The 15,459-nt window shown below is 47.5% G+C and overlaps 1 protein-coding gene across 1 annotated transcript; it reads left to right on the top strand.

The window, feature by feature from the left end:
- The first annotated feature begins 815 nt into the window (after window positions 1-815).
- On the top strand, window positions 816-2,602 carry CBY3 (chibby family member 3). The gene is made up of 2 exons (XM_045527740.1): window positions 816-859; window positions 1,906-2,602. Exons 1-2 carry the CDS (start codon window positions 816-818, stop codon window positions 2,600-2,602), a joined length of 741 nt encoding a protein of 246 aa, XP_045383696.1.
- Window positions 2,603-15,459: the final 12,857 nt, after the last annotated feature.

Genomic DNA, 15,459 nt, shown 5'->3' on the forward strand with positions numbered 1-15,459 from the left:
GATTACCTGGGAGGCTCTGGAAGAGGCCCCTGGGGTCCGGAGTGCCAAGTAGAGGGATGGGAAGGAAGGCATTTGACTGGGTCGGCATGGCTGGTAGGGCTGAGCTTACTTCCTTCCACCGTCCCAACACACGGCACGCATTCTTCCAACGTGTCCGGCTCCTCCCTGCCTCTAGCCCCCAGATCTTCAAGGGGCTAGGGTCTCCTCATCACGCAGGTGTTAGCATGGACGTCACAAATGCCTTCACTGAGTATCAAGTCTAAATTAGTTTCCACTCCTCACCTTATCCAAAAGTCACTTTCTGTATTTCCCTGGTTTTTTCAATGCATGTATCACATTCAGAAATTATTATTCATTAGTATCAACTATTCTCTTCCCCCCTCCTCTATGCTGTGGGCACCCCACTCAGATCCCTATCACTGGTGGTGCTGATAAGTGTTGGCTGACAAAACACAGTAGCCTTTGCCAGTAACTGAGGGAAAGGTGGGGGAGAGTACAAAAGACTGGCTCGTTAATTCCTTAAAACAGTGCCTGCAACACAGTAAGTGCTCAATAACTGCACTGAATGCAGGCAGGGGAGAGCTGAAGTCTGTTTCACAGCTCAGCAACTGACACCCCTTCTGTCCTGGGCTGGCCTGGCCTGGAGGCATTGTGAGTCACAGCCGGTAAACAGGAGCTGAGGCTCAGAGATGGGGCCAGGCCTGGACAGCAGCTTGGCACCGGCACCTCCACATCTTCCAGGTGAGGCACAGCATGCAGTGAGGATTATTGGGAGAGGGGCCTCTGGGAAGATGCAACCTTAGGGGTGGGCCTGGATGTGGGCTTCTGGAGGACGTCTCCGTGAACCAGATCTAGGGGACGATACCATCCAGCCTCTGCCCAGCTATATGTGAGGAATAAGTGTGTTGAACTAACAAAGACATGACATAGGGAATCCTTTCCAGTTCTTTCTCTTTTCACTCTCCGTGGGCAGAAGAAGAATCAAAAACAACACGAAGCTTCCTTTCTCACACAATGGAATCAGCACATACTAGAAGGGAAGAGGTGGACAGAATGGGATTTGTCTGTTATCTGGACTTTAGATTCCTGGAGGGTGTAGTCTGCTTGGAACAAAAGTCGTGTGCACAATCCCTGTTACCTGGAGCCTTAAGCACATGGCACATGCCCCAGGATGGCACTGAATACATTAGACTGTGACCCCCACACACGTCTGTTTTCCCAGCTGGACCAGGAGCATCTTGAGGGCAGGCACAGACTGTGCTGGGACCAGCCTGGGGCCTAGTACAGAGTAGGTGCCAGTGCAAGGCTGTCAAATAACAATGAGGGCAGTAAAGGTGTTGGCTATGCTAGACGTCCCACCAGATTCTTCTCAGAATCCAAATCTAACCCTGGCTTTGTAGTCCTTCAGCAGGTCCCTTTTACCTGCAGAATGAAGTCTAAACTTCTGAGCCCGCCTGTACACTGCCCTCACACAGGGCCCTGGCCCACCTGCCTCTTCTGCTACTCCCAACATCAATCACGCCCAAGCTCTTCCTCATATCTGGAACGTAAAAGCCTTTCAGGCTCTTCACTCGGCCTAGCATTTCCCATCCCCAACCCACCAGCACAGTCCTGCTCCACCTTTAATCACTATTCCCTTCTCCCCTACTCATAACCCCTTCCAGGTGCAGCTCAGAGAACAGGGGATGGTATATCTGTCCCTGGGGCCTGACACCGAGTGGTCTTTGGGGAAGGTGGTTTCGGAGAGACTGCTGCTGGGGCGAGTGTGGAGGGATGGGGTCCTCAGCAGCCAGCAGCTGGTTTGCCCCGAGCGCAGGCCACAGGGCTACAGCCACGTCCACCGGGCCTCGCGGTGTGAGAGGGCGGCCTGTGCCGCGCAGGCTGGTCACCCGGACTCTTGCTCCCCAGCAGCGCCCCTGGCTCGCCTTCATCATTCGGGACACCGGGTCCAGGTCATTCAAGACAAGGGTGCAGCCCGGATCGCCAGCGTCCCCGCGGCTCCGCTCCCGGCACCTGCGCGCCCCACGAGGCCCACCCGGCCCTCACCCTGGCAGCCTTCGAGTGCCTGGCTGCGAGCCAGCCCGGCAGCCTGTGGGAGCAGCTGCGGCGGTTCTGGACCGACCACTGCTCCCGGCGCTTCTCGCCGCGGCGGCCGCCGCTGCGCCGCGTCTCCTCCATGTCCGCCTTCTACATGCTGGACCACCGGACGCGCCAGGCCGAGCTCGGCCTCGACTACGGCGCGCCGCGCACGCGCCTCGCCGAGGAGGCCTTCGTGTTCCACGACGGCCGCTGGGTCCCGGAGGGCGAGCAGGCGCGGACACGGCCGCCGCTGCCCTCGCCGCCCACGTCGGGCTGGAAGGCGCACGTGCGCCGGGTCAAGAGCCAGGCGCTGCTGGAGGAAAACAACTACCTGAAGCTGCAGCGGGAACTGCTCATGGACATGCTGACCGAGACCACGGCGCGCATGCGCCTGCTGGAGAAGAAGCTCAGCCCCGAGGTCAGCCCGGCGGCCGCGGCGCGCGCCTGGCAGAGGAAGATGCGCGAGCGCGAAGGAGCGGGCGGCGTGCTCGTGCTCGAGCCGCGCGCTCTGGAGTCGCGGTGACGCAATAAAGCCCCGTCCGGGCGCGCGCGCCTGGCGCCTCGAGCGCTGGCACCCCGGCGCTCGCTGTGGCTGCGGCGGGCCGTGCGCTCGGGACCGTCGGTCCGTGCCGGCGGGGGACGCACACCTGAGCAGCCTGTCTCGGGAGTGCGCGGGGGGCCGTGGGGCAGGGTCTGTGTGCCGCCCCCGGGAGCGCAGAGTGGCAGCCGGGTTTGCAACAGGCAGCGCGGGGCGAGGGGGCAGATAGTGGCGCTTTTGCGACGTCCAGGGAACCGAGGGCGAGGTCCGGGAGGCAGAGAAACCGCGGCGCTCAGGGAATGGAGGGTGTGGCGCGGAGGGCGGTGAGGAAGCTGGGGTGGGCGGAGAGGGGACTTTGTCCTTGGTCGTTTGGGCCCAAGGCGCAGGAGGGTTTAGAGACTAAGAATCCCTGGGTAAGTGTATTTATTTTACGTCCCGGACAGAAGCTTTCTAAAAATCTTGGGCTCTGCCGCCCCCGCCTGCCTGTTTGTCTTTTTGGAGAGTCGCGTCTCCGTTACAGGCCTCCCTTTTCTCCCCCGAAGAATGAGGGGTCTGTTTGACCCACTTTAAAAAAAAAATTTGCGTTAGTTGTCAATGTTTTAGAATTTGGAGATATCCCATTAAAAATCCAGATTTCTTGTTCTCCCCTGAAAAATCAGGAAGACTTGGCCGCCCTGGACATTCCTTCTGCCTAGCAGCGGTTGCCTTTAGCTGAACGGTTGCTGTCACCTCTTGGCCAGCTTCACTCTTTTTCTGCCGTAGGTGCCCGTCGTAGATCTGTGGGGAGCACCCACCCACACCCACACACGTACACGAAGTATTATATGAGTTGTTGCGAAAGAGAGTCTGTTGTATTTGTGAAAGATACTTACGGATGCAGAACAAAGATGGGGCCACTGGTCCCTGCAATCTGCAACCTTCCACCTGAATGTAGACAAACCATTTGGTATTCAAAACAACGTTGTAAATTCTACAGGATTGGGACCATTTCCCTACCACGAGAGAATGTGGGTGTCCTTCCTCAGCCTGACTTGCTTTCAGGAGTAGATTAGGGATTACTAAACCACCATTTCCAGTAAAAACGTGGTCTTACTTATTAAATCAGCAAAACACAAAACATGTCATTAGGCACTAAACTTAAAAATGACTTCTTTTGAGAAATATTCTTTTGTATTTTAATCCTGTATTTAATAGGGATTAAGTAAATAACCTAATTATAGTGGTTGTGAAATAAGATTTCCTTTAAAAATAGGTAAGAGCTGGGCATGGTGGCTCATGCCTGTAATCTTAGCACTTTGTGTGTGGCGGGGGAGGATCACTTGAGGCCAGGAGACCAGCCTGAGCAAGAGCGACCCTGTCTCTACTAAAAATAGAAAAATTAGCTGGGCATGGTGGCATGTGCCTGTAGTCCCAGCTACACGAGAAGCTGAGGCAGGAAGATTGCTTGAGCCCAGGAGTTTGAGGTTGCAGTGAGCTATGATGATATGACACCACTGCACTCTAGCCCAGGTGACAGAGTAAGACTCTGTCTCCAAAAAAAAAAAAAAAAAAATACAATGCACAAGAAAAAAAAAACCACAAAATGTGCCAGTAATGGAGAAAACATATTAAGTGAAAGAAGCCAGACATAAAGGGCCACATATTGTATGATTCCATTTATATAAGATATCCAGAATTCCCAGGGCCAGTGGCTCACACCTGTAGTCTCAGCTACTCGGGAGGCTGAAGTGGGAGGATCCTTTGACTCCAGGAGTTCGAGGCCAGATTGGGCAACATAGCAGGAACCTAACTCTTGAAAAAAAGATATCCATAATTGAGCCACAGGAACAGAAAAGTTAGGTTGCCAGGAGATGGGAGGAGGGAGTTGCTTAATGGGGTTTCCTTTTGGGATGATGAAAAATGTTTCAGAACTACAGTGGTAATTGTTGCACAACATTATAAATGTACTAAAAGCCACTGAATTATACCCTTTAAAACGGCAAATTTTGTTATGCGAATTTTACCACAATAATAGAAAAGTAAAGGAGGTGCTTACATCATCAAAACATAAAGTAAAAAGTCAATGTGGTATGCCAACATAGCAAAATCATAAAGGTTCCCAAGAATGCCTGAAGCTTAGGGAATACTGCTTTGGCCAGAATACCTGAAAACAGTCTAGGGTAAAGAAAGGGATTTGCCCTGCCAACCTGGCAGCAGCCAGGCAGGGAGCCCCACAGCATGTGCCCTGTTTGGAAAGGGGCATCTGTGGATAAAGGGCCTGAATTAAATGGAGTAAGATGATATTTTGAGATATCTGACTTTGTTCTTTCTGTTCTGGAATTTCACTCCCTGCTTGAGGCAGCCAAGTTCGTTGCCCCAGGAGAGGGAAGTGACAGGGCTGAAAGCAGAAGTGAAGACTGGTTTTCTCCACCTGCAGCTCAGAACCTTCTGCAGACTAGAGCTTTGCAAAGATATTTTTGGGTTTGAGGAGGCACGTCAAAGGCTGTAGGTTTGTCTATAGCAAGAGGAGAGCTCCAGCATGTCTCCCATCTTGGAAAAAAATCCTTTCTTGATCCCACATTGTCCTTCCAGCTACTGCCTCATTTCTCTGCTCCCCTTTATAACTAAATTCCAAAAAGTTGCTTATATTCCAGTCTCCAATTCCTCCCCTCCCTGTTTGCTCATGATCCCCTTCAGACTTCTCAGCTCCCACTCTCTCCAGCCTGCTCTTGTCAGGGATGCCAGTGACCTCTCTGTGGTCAAATCCTGTTGCCAATTCTCTGTCCTCATCTTGGCACATTGGCAGCATTTCCTGCATTGACCCCTCTTCCTCCTTGAAACACTGGCTCCACGCGGCTTCTAGGGCACCATGCTCTTCTGATTTCCCTCCTACCTCACTCACGGCTGTGCCTTCACAGAGTCCTGCTGATTTCACTCATTCTCACTTCTTTCAGGTATCCCCTTAAGTGTCACTTCTGTGAGGTGTTCCCCAATGACTATTTCTCCGAGCACACCTTCTCCCCCGCCCACAACCAAGCCAGCACGACATGTCCTCCCTTTCTCTTGTGTGTTTCTAGCATCTGTTACCATTTAACATGCTACATATTCTATTATTTATTTATTTATTTTTGATTAAAAAATATTTTTTAAAGACAGGGTTTTGCTCTGTCAGCCAAGCTGCAATGCAGTGGTGCCGATAGCTCACTGTAGCCCCGGACTCCTGGGCTCAAGCGATCCTCCTGCCTCAGCCTCTGAAGTAGCTAGGACTGCAGGCACATGCCACCATGCCCAGCTACTTTTTATTTATTTATGTATTTTTTGAGACAGAGTCTCACTCTCTTGCCTGGGCTAGAGTGCCGTGGTGTCAGCCTAGCTCACAGCAACCTCAAACTCCTGGGCTCAAGCAATCCTCCTGCCTCAGCCTCCCAAGTAGCTGGGACTACGGGCATGCGCCACCATGCCCGGCTAATTTTTTCTATATATTTTTAGTTGCCCAGCTAATTTCTTTCTTTTTTTTTTTTTTTTTTTGGTAGAGACGGGGGTCTCACTCTTGCTCAGACTGGTCTCAAACTCCTGAGCTCAAACGATCCACCCGCCTCGGCCTCCCAGAGTGCTAGGACTACAGGCGTGAGCCACTACGCCCTGCCTAATTTTTAATTTTTTGTAGGGATAGGGTCTCACTATGTTGCTGAGGCTGGTTTCTAATTGTGAGCTCAAGTGATCCTTCCACCTTGGCCTCCAAAAGTGCTGGGATTACACATGTAAGCCACCATGCCCAGCCTACATAATTTATTGTCATTCTCCCCCAACCAAAATGTGAGCTCCACGGGGCTTTTTGTTCTGTTATCTCCTATATCTCAGTGTAGAGAAGTGCTTAATACTCATTAGGTCCTCTACAAATATTTCTAGAATGAACAAAGGTCCACAAGAGATAGGCACTTGAATCTCAGGGAAATAGATAGCGTTTGGCCTTGGCCATTGTCACAGATTTCTGAGCCCCTAGAAGGCAGGAAAAGCGCAGCAGATGCTCTTGGAATTTCTGTTCATATCGAATCAGCCCTGCTCTGACTTCAGCCGCAGCTGTGGTGGATGACCTTGCGTACACTGTCAGCACCTCACCTCCAGTGTCTACTGGGGCTTTCTCCTCAGCTTCAAGGGCTCTCTCAACCCACAGGCACAGCCTGGTAGTGAGGACAATTAAGGCCTTATGGGGCAACTTCCAACCAGTAGGGGACAGAAGCCAAAACACTTCATTAAATTTCCTTCCCACCCTGTGTCACTCTTTCTGCTCTCTGTTACCTGTTTCCTGGAATCTACTAAATAAAATCCATCCATGTTCTAGACTCAAGCTCTGCTTTTGGGGGGATTCAAGCTAAGGCAGTTGGTACTGGAAGTAGCATTAGAAGGCAGACCCTTGGGATAGGAATCTCTTATAGAACTGGATCATTTACCACTCATAAGACAGCAAAGCCAACCCCAACACACAGCGTTGGTAAGTGATAACCTGGTGTCCTCAAAGACTCATACCTGTGGTAGATGGGAATGAAACAGAAGTTGAAGGGAAAGCGTGGCTGGAAGCTGTGTAATTGCAAGGATTATGGAGGTAGCCAGCTATTCTAACCTGCTTGAGAAGCTTTGGAGAAAGAAGGTAAAAGGCTCAGGTTGGCTCACAACTCAGAGCGTGCTGCGAAAGCCAGAAACTCTCCCCAGGCAACATGTAAAGAAGCCCTCAGCCAGGCACAGTGGCTCACACTTGTAATGCTAGTACTTTGGGAGGCTGAGGAGGGAGGATCGATTGAGGTTAGGAGTTCGAAACCAGCCTGAGCAACATAGGGAGCTCCATCTCTACAAAAAGTAGAAACATTAATTGGGGATGGTGGCATACACCTGTAGTACTAGCTACTCGAGAGGCTGACGTGGGAGGATCCCTTGAGCCTAGGAGTTTAAGGTTGCAGTGTGATATGATGATGTCACTGCACTCCAGCCCAGGTGATAGAGACAGACTCTGTCTCAAAAAAAGAAAGAAAGAAACCCCTCACTTCCCTGGCCAGGAGGCGAAGCATGCTGAAAATGAGGCCCAAGATATAACCATAAGGGCAGCAGAGCTGCAAAGGACACCCAACGCATCCTTAACAGTTTCCTATGTTAAAGTTGGGGCTTTTAAAGGGAAGGAATGGAACCCTGAGGCCTGGTGTGGGATGTCTGGGTGGATGTGCCAAAGACCCTTAAGATCCCAGAGTCCCCTGAACCCTCCTGGCCAGCAAATTCTGCCTCCTTCTCATTGAGAAAGAACAGCTTCATCTAGCCTGGAGACCATGCGAAGATCTCCACTGTGGTGAGCACCTTCTCAGATGACCTCCTCCTCCTCCAGACCCACCTCAGTTTATTGCCTCCAGACCGATAACCAGGATCAGGTCTCAACACAGCCCAAGCAGTGAAGTATTCCCTACCCCAGGGGGAAATAGCTCAATCACCCAAGAAGTTGCAGGACCTGGGAGAACACCTGTGGGAGTGGATCTTGAGGGTACCAGACCTGGGGGGAGGGTGATGTATTAGAGTGGGTAGGGAGTTGATTGACAGGAGAGCATCCTCCATGACTCAGGATTTAAAGTTCTGCCAAGGGCCAGGTAAGGTGGCTCATGCCTGTAATCCTAGCACTCTGGGAGGCTGAGGCAGGAGGATGCCTTGAAGTCAGGAGTTTGAGACCAGCCTGAGCAAGAGCAAGACCCCATCTCTACTAAAAATAGAAAAAATTACCCGGGCATGGTGACATGCGCCTTTAGTCCCAGCTACTCGGGAGGCTGAGGCAGAAGGATTGCCTGAGCCCAGGAGTTTGAGACCAGCCTGGACAACATAGTGAGACCCCAACTCTACAAAAACTAAGAAAAATTAGCTCAGCATGGTGGTGTGCACCTGTAGTCCCAGCTACTGAGGCAGGAGGATCACTTGAGCCCAGTAGTTTAAGGTTGCAGTGAGCTATGATGATGCCACTGCACTCTAGCTGGAATGACAGAGTGAGACACTGTCTCAAAAAATAAAAAAATAAAAAAAAATCAATAAAGTCCTGCCAAGGACACCTGGAGCTGGTTCTCATGTGCTACCAGACGGCTCCCAGAAGCTTGGACAGGCCTACAGTTAATGAGATGGAGATGCCAGCACCACCTTGGCAGAGTTTTAAAGGAACTAAAGGCTCAGGGAAGTGGAAATGTTGGAGATGAGAAGGTGTTTCCTGGAGTTGCCCAGAGGAGGCTCTGTTCACTTAGGCAATACAGAATGTGCAAGTAAGGGGTACCAGTGTCATAGAAAATGGTTGGTGGCTATCCTCTGTGGGCCAGGGTTGATAGCAGGAGATGCTGCCATGCTATTCTTAACCATTCCTAACAATTCTGGAATGGCGACGTTTAACCATCAGAAGCCAGGAGGCCATTCTTCCCATTCGGTGCAGCAAAACTGGAATGGCAACGGGGTAGTGGTTGGGGGTTGTTTCTCAGGGATCTGTGGCAATGACAATAATACGTCACAGTGTTCACGGGGGCAAAATAGATGGGTAGCCAACCAAAGAAAGGGGGGCACAGAGTGACTAGTGGAAGGGGTTCGGGACAAGGAGGGTGGTGCCACGGAGATCTGACAGTCCTCCTGGCACAGTGCTTCAGTACTGGCTCAGTACTTAGACACACCCCTGGGAAAGACAGTAGGGAAACCTCCAAACTGTCTGAAGTTCACTTTCTACCACTACAGTGGAGTGGCAGGTTTGACCTACAAATCGCGTTACAGGAAAACATTTTAAAATCACATTTCCTGCACATTTGAGAACGTGGAGTGAGAGCCACACCAGTGCCCGGACTAAGGCGTAGCTGGGCAGTGGGCGGTGCCAAGGTGCAGCCTGCAGGAAGTGACTGTGAGGCACAGGGAGGCTCTTCTCTCAGGCCCAAAACCACAACCCTCGCAGGCGAATCCCAGCGTCGGAAGCAGGCTCAGCAAGCAACAGCGACAAGATCAGGACCTTGACTTGCGGGGGGCGCTGTGTGCCTCAGCCCAGCCGCCAGCACAGCCAACTGGGACTACAATGGGAGCTGGTAAAAATGGTCAGCGGTGACCATGGAGAGATGGGCATACCATACTGGAATATTAGCAAAAAGAGCACAGGAAGCACAACTTTTTTTTTTTTTTTGAGACAGAGTCTCACTCTGTTGCCTAGGCTAGAGTGTCGTAGCATCTGCCTAGCTCACAGCAACCTCAAACTCCTGTGCTCAAGCAATCCTCCTGCCTCAGCCTCCCAAGCAGCTGGGACTACAGGCACGTGCCACCATGCCCAGCTAATTTTTCTATTTTTAGTAGAGACAGGGTCTCACTCTTGCTCAGGCTGGTCTCGAACTCCTGACCTCAAGTGATCCTCCCACCTTATCCTCCCAGAGTGCTAGGATTATAGGCGTGAGCCACTACACTCAGCCATTGGCCCTCATTTTTCTACTTTTCCTACCGTCATCTCGCTCAGCTCTGAATGGCTTCCCATTGTCACTTTAGTCTAGTTTCTGCCTCACCCATCAGTTCCAACACTCAAATGTTGGTCCCAAATCTGCCATGATCTCTTGAGACCATTCATTCGTACCATGATGACCCCCAGCCTGGCCAGTGTGCAAGCCCCGTTCCCTGCACTGCCTTGCCTGTCTGTGCTCATGCACGATGCGGAGAGGGACTAGATACCTGTGCCCAGTGCTTTCCCACGTGCATCTGCACACGTGTGGGGCAGATGAGCACAGAAGCCTGGTGGACTGTGGCAGGGACCCAAGGCCCACGAAAGCCTGCTTGGTCCCCAAGAACACTGCAAGGAAGCCAAGGCTGAGGCAGGATGGGGCCTTGTTTGGGGCCCTGGGAGCAAGAGTGACCTAAGGCTGGGCCCAGCATGGGCTGTCCTTGGAGCCACAAAGGAAGGGGCTTTGGCCTCTACTCCCTTGGGAGCCATCACTAAAGGTGTGTCTGCTGCTCTTTCCCCTCCTATATTGCACATATACAAATCTAACAACAGTGTAACATCCAATACCTAGTCTGTTGGTTTTTTTTTCAGAGACAGTCTTCCTCTGTTGCCCCAGTTACAGTGCAGTGGCATCATCACAGCTCACTGCAGCCTCAAACTCCTGAGCTCAAGCGGTCCTCCCCTGCCTCGGTCTCCCAAAGTGTTAGGATTACAAACGTAGGCCGCCTCGCCCGGCCCCCTTTGCCCATTTTTAACCAGTCCTGTGTGTGTCTTGAGAAGGAAAGGCAGACAGGAGAGGGAGTGAGGATGGGACTCGCAGATCTTGAGCAGATCTGTGAGGAGACTGAGAGAGAGAAAGAGAGGGGACTTTATTTGGCTCTTGATTCAAACAAACTAAAATATATAAATAAAATTAACAAAAAATAACACCAGCAACAAAAACAACACATAAGACAATTGGAGAAAGATGAAAACAGACTGAATATTTTACATTGCAGTCTTGCTAAATATTTGTGAGTGCAATATATTAGGGTTTTTAAAAAATAATCCTTATCTTTTAGAGATGCTACTGGAATAGTCACAGATAAAGTGATATGATACTTGTAATTAGTTTCCAAATAGTCTAGAATATGGGTAGGGGAAGTGGGTGGGTGTATGGATGAAACATGTTTGTTCATCAATTGTTAATTTTAGATTGTGGGTAATGAGCACATCAAGGTTTATTATATTATAGTATTCTCTCTTATTTTTTATATGGTTTATATTTCCCATAATAAATTTTTTTCAAAAGAAGAGGAAAAAAAAGAAGCTTGAGAGGGCAGGAATTTGAGACCAGCCTAGGCAACATAGCAAGACCCCATCTCTACAAAAAGTAAAAATAAAAATAAATTAGCCGGGCCTGGTGGTATGTGCCTGTAATCCCAGCTACTTGGGAGGCTGGGGCAGGAGGATTGCTTGAGCCCAGGAGTTTGAGGTTGCAGTGAGCTATGGTCACGCCACTGCACTCCAGCCTAGCTGACAGAGCAAGACCCTGTCTCAAAAGAAAAAAAATATATAAAAAAGGAGCTTTTTTTGGTAACCATTAAAAAGATTGAGTTATTAATTAAAAATCTCCCCACAAAGAAAATACCATGCCCAAATGGCTTTTTTTTTTTTTTTTTTTTTTTTGAGACAGAGTCTCGCTTTGTTGCTGGGCTAGAGTGCCGTGGCATCAGCCTAGCTCACAGCAACCTCAAACTCCTGGGCTCAAGCGATCCTCCTGCCTCAGGCTCCTGAGTAGTTGGGACTACAGGCGCCAGCCACTGTGCCTGGCCAATTTTTTGTTTCTGTTTTTAGTTGACTGGCTAATTTTTTTTCTGTTTTTAGTAGAGACAGGGTCTCACTCCTGCTCAGGCTGGTCTCGAACTCCTGACCTCAAGCAATCCTCCCACCTCGGCCTCCCAGAGTGTTAAGATTACAGGCGTGAGCCACCACGCCTGGCCCCAAATGGCTTTATAGGCAGGTTCTATCAACTGTCAAGGAACAGATTATTCCAACTATAAAAGAACAAACTCTTTCGGAGAACAGAAAAAAAGAGAACATTTCTTAATTCAGGTTCAATGTAACCCTGGTAACAGAGACAGGCAAGGGCTCCATGACAAAAAAAAAAAAAAAAAATCACAGGCCGATCTTATCAGGAAGATAGAAGCAATTAAATTAGAAGTCAGTAACAAAAAGATAAATGCAAAAATCCCTAAAAATTATTAGCAAACCAAATTCAACAGTGTACTAAAATGGCAATTTGTCATAACTAAGTTGAGTTTATCCCAGAAACATAAAAGTGATAAATGTTAGAAAAATCTATAAATATACCACAGCAACAGATTAAAAGAGAAAAACCATATAATAATCTCAACAGATGCAGAAAAACCATTTTATAAAATTCAGTAGCTACCTAAGAGAAAAATTCTTAGTAAACCAAAAAAAGAAAGGAATCTCTACATACAAGATAGCCTCCAAAAACGTACAGCATTCTTTTTTTAAAAGAATTTATAAGTATTGCATATTTTATTATCTCAACTTTTTTGTGAAAAATTAACTGAACATTTTAAAAATGCATAATATGATGAATTTTGACATGTGTACACCCATGAAACCATCACCACAATCAAGGTAATGAACATATACATCACTTTCTGCTGTGGTCTGAAAGTTGGTATACCCCCAAAATTCATATGTTGAAACTTAATCCCCAATGTGATAGTATTAGGAGGTGGGCCTTTTGGGGCTCTGCTCTCGTGAATGGGATTAGTGTCCTTGCAAAAGAGATTGAAGTGAACATGTTTGCCTCTTTCCCCCATGTGAGGATGCAGTGGCAAGGCAGCACCTCTGGAGCAGAGAGAGAGCAGGTCTTCACCAGACACCAAATCCACTGGCACCTTGATCTTGGGCTTTCCAGCCTCCAGAACTGTGAGAAATAAACTATTGCAGTTTTGTGTTACTGGATATGTTTTGAGAAACGTGTCATTAGAAGATTTCATCATTGCGTGAACATCATAGAGTGTACTTATGCAAACCTAGATGGTACTACACACCTACTACACACCTAGGCTATATGGTAGGGCCTATTTTTGCTTCTGGGAACCCGGAGGTCCTATGTACACCTGTATAGCATGGTACTGTACTGAATACTGTAGACAATCATAACACAATGGTAAGTATTTGTGCATCTAAACATCACATAGAAAAGGTACAGTAAAAATATGGTATTATAATCTTATGGGACCACTATTGTATATGTGGCTCATTGTTAACCAATATATTGTTATGTGGCACATGACTATATTTATAAATTATCCAGTCTAAACTATTTTGTTATAGCAGCAGGAATGGACTAAGACATCCCTCCAAATTTCCTTGTGTCCCTTAGTAATCCTTCCTGTCACCCCTCACACAGGACACCACTGATCTGCTTCTATCATCATAGATTAGTTTTCATTTTCTAGAATTTTCTGCAAATGGTATAATACAATATGTACTTTTAAAAAAAACCTAGTTTCTTGTACTTTGCATAATTATTTTGAAATGTATCCACATTATTGGGTATATCAACATTTCTTTCTATTGCTGAGTAGTAGCCCATTGTGTGTAAACACTGCAGTTGTTTATCCATTCACCTGTTGATAGAAATCTGGGTTATGCCCAATCTTTGGCTATCGGAAATAAAGCTGCTGTGAACATTTGTGTATAAGTCCTTGTGTGGACATACATTTTCATTTCTCTTGGGTATGCTAACTCTATCTTTAAATTTTTGAGAATCTGCCAGGCTATTTTCCAAAGAAGTAACACCATTTTACATCCTCATCAGCTATGTATGAGCCTTATAATTTCTCCACATCCTTGCCAGTACTTTTGTTTTCTGGGTTTGTTTTTTTTTTTAGTCATACCCATCCTAGTGGGAGAGACCATCCATGTCCCTCTCAGGCTACGTTTATTGAGATTGCAGAGAAATCAATCCAACTAAATGTGTATTGATTAAATTCTTTAAAAATTGTATACATATGTACATGTTTCCAAAGACAAAACTATAAAGCAAGGTAGGTACAGAGAGGTCTAGCTTGCATCCCTGCCCCTTCTACTCTGTTCCTTCCTCCCCCCTAGGTAAATGTTTATATTAATTTTTTGTTTATTCTTCCATTGTTTCTATTTGAAAATATAAGCATATATCTTTGCATTGCCTCCCTTTCTTGGACACTGTAGCATACTATAAAACCTGTACAGCTCTCTCTGCTGTCTTCACTTGAGCCATGTATCTTGGCGGTCACAGCAGGGCACAGAGAGAGTCCTCATTCCTTTTATAGCTGCATTATACTCTACTGGGTGAATGTACTGTAATCTACTTCACTATGTATTCCATGTTTGAATTGTTTTTTGTCTTCTTTTAAAATTGTGGTAAAATATTCATAACATAAAATTTTAGCATCTTAACCATTTTTAAGTGTATAGTCCAGTAACATTAAGTACATTCATGTTGTTGTGGAACCATCACCACCATCCGTCTCCAGAACTTTTTTCATCTTGCAAAACTAAAGCTCTGTACTCATTAAACACTAACTCTCCATTCCCCTCTTCTCTCAGCCCCTGGCAACCACTATTCTACTTTCTGTTCCTATGAATTAGACGATTCTAGGTACTTCATATAAGGGAAATCATACAGTGTTTGTCTTTTTGTGACTGGTTTATTTTGTGACTGACTTAGTATAATGTCCTCAGGTTTTATCCATGTTGTAGCATGTGTCAGAATTTCCTTGCTTTTCAAGGCTGAATAATATCCCATTGTATGTATACACCACATGTTTCTTCATCCATCTGTCAGTGGACATTTGGGTCACTTCCATCTTTTGGCTATTGTGAATAGTGCTGCTATGAACATGGGTGTGTACCTATCTCTTCAAGACCCTGCTTCCAGCTCTTTCCAGTATATACCTAGAAATGGAATTGTTCGATCATACAGTAATTCTATGTTAAATTTTTTGAGGAACTTCCATACTATCTTCCACAGCAGCAGAATGATTTTACATTCCCACCAAGGGTGCACAGCTCCAATTTCTCCACATCCTCAGAAGACTTGTTTTGTTTTTTAAATAGTTGCCATTCTAATGGGTGTGAAGTAGTATCTCATTGTGGCTTTGTGTTTCCTTTGTTTTGCTAATACAACTAATACTGCAATGAAAAGCCTTGTGCACAACGTAGGATGCTCAATCTTGCCCCTAATAACAGAAATGCAAAATAAAAATGCAGTAAGATGCCATTTCTCACCTGTCAGATTAGCCAAAAGCCAAGAGTTTGCAGCCTACTCCGTAGGCAAGGCTGTGCGAGGAGAGAGGCAGGTACTCACATAGATTGCTGA

The sequence above is a fragment of the Lemur catta genome, chromosome 16 (assembly GCF_020740605.2).
Source record: "Lemur catta isolate mLemCat1 chromosome 16, mLemCat1.pri, whole genome shotgun sequence".
Lineage (NCBI taxonomy): Eukaryota > Metazoa > Chordata > Mammalia > Primates > Lemuridae > Lemur > Lemur catta.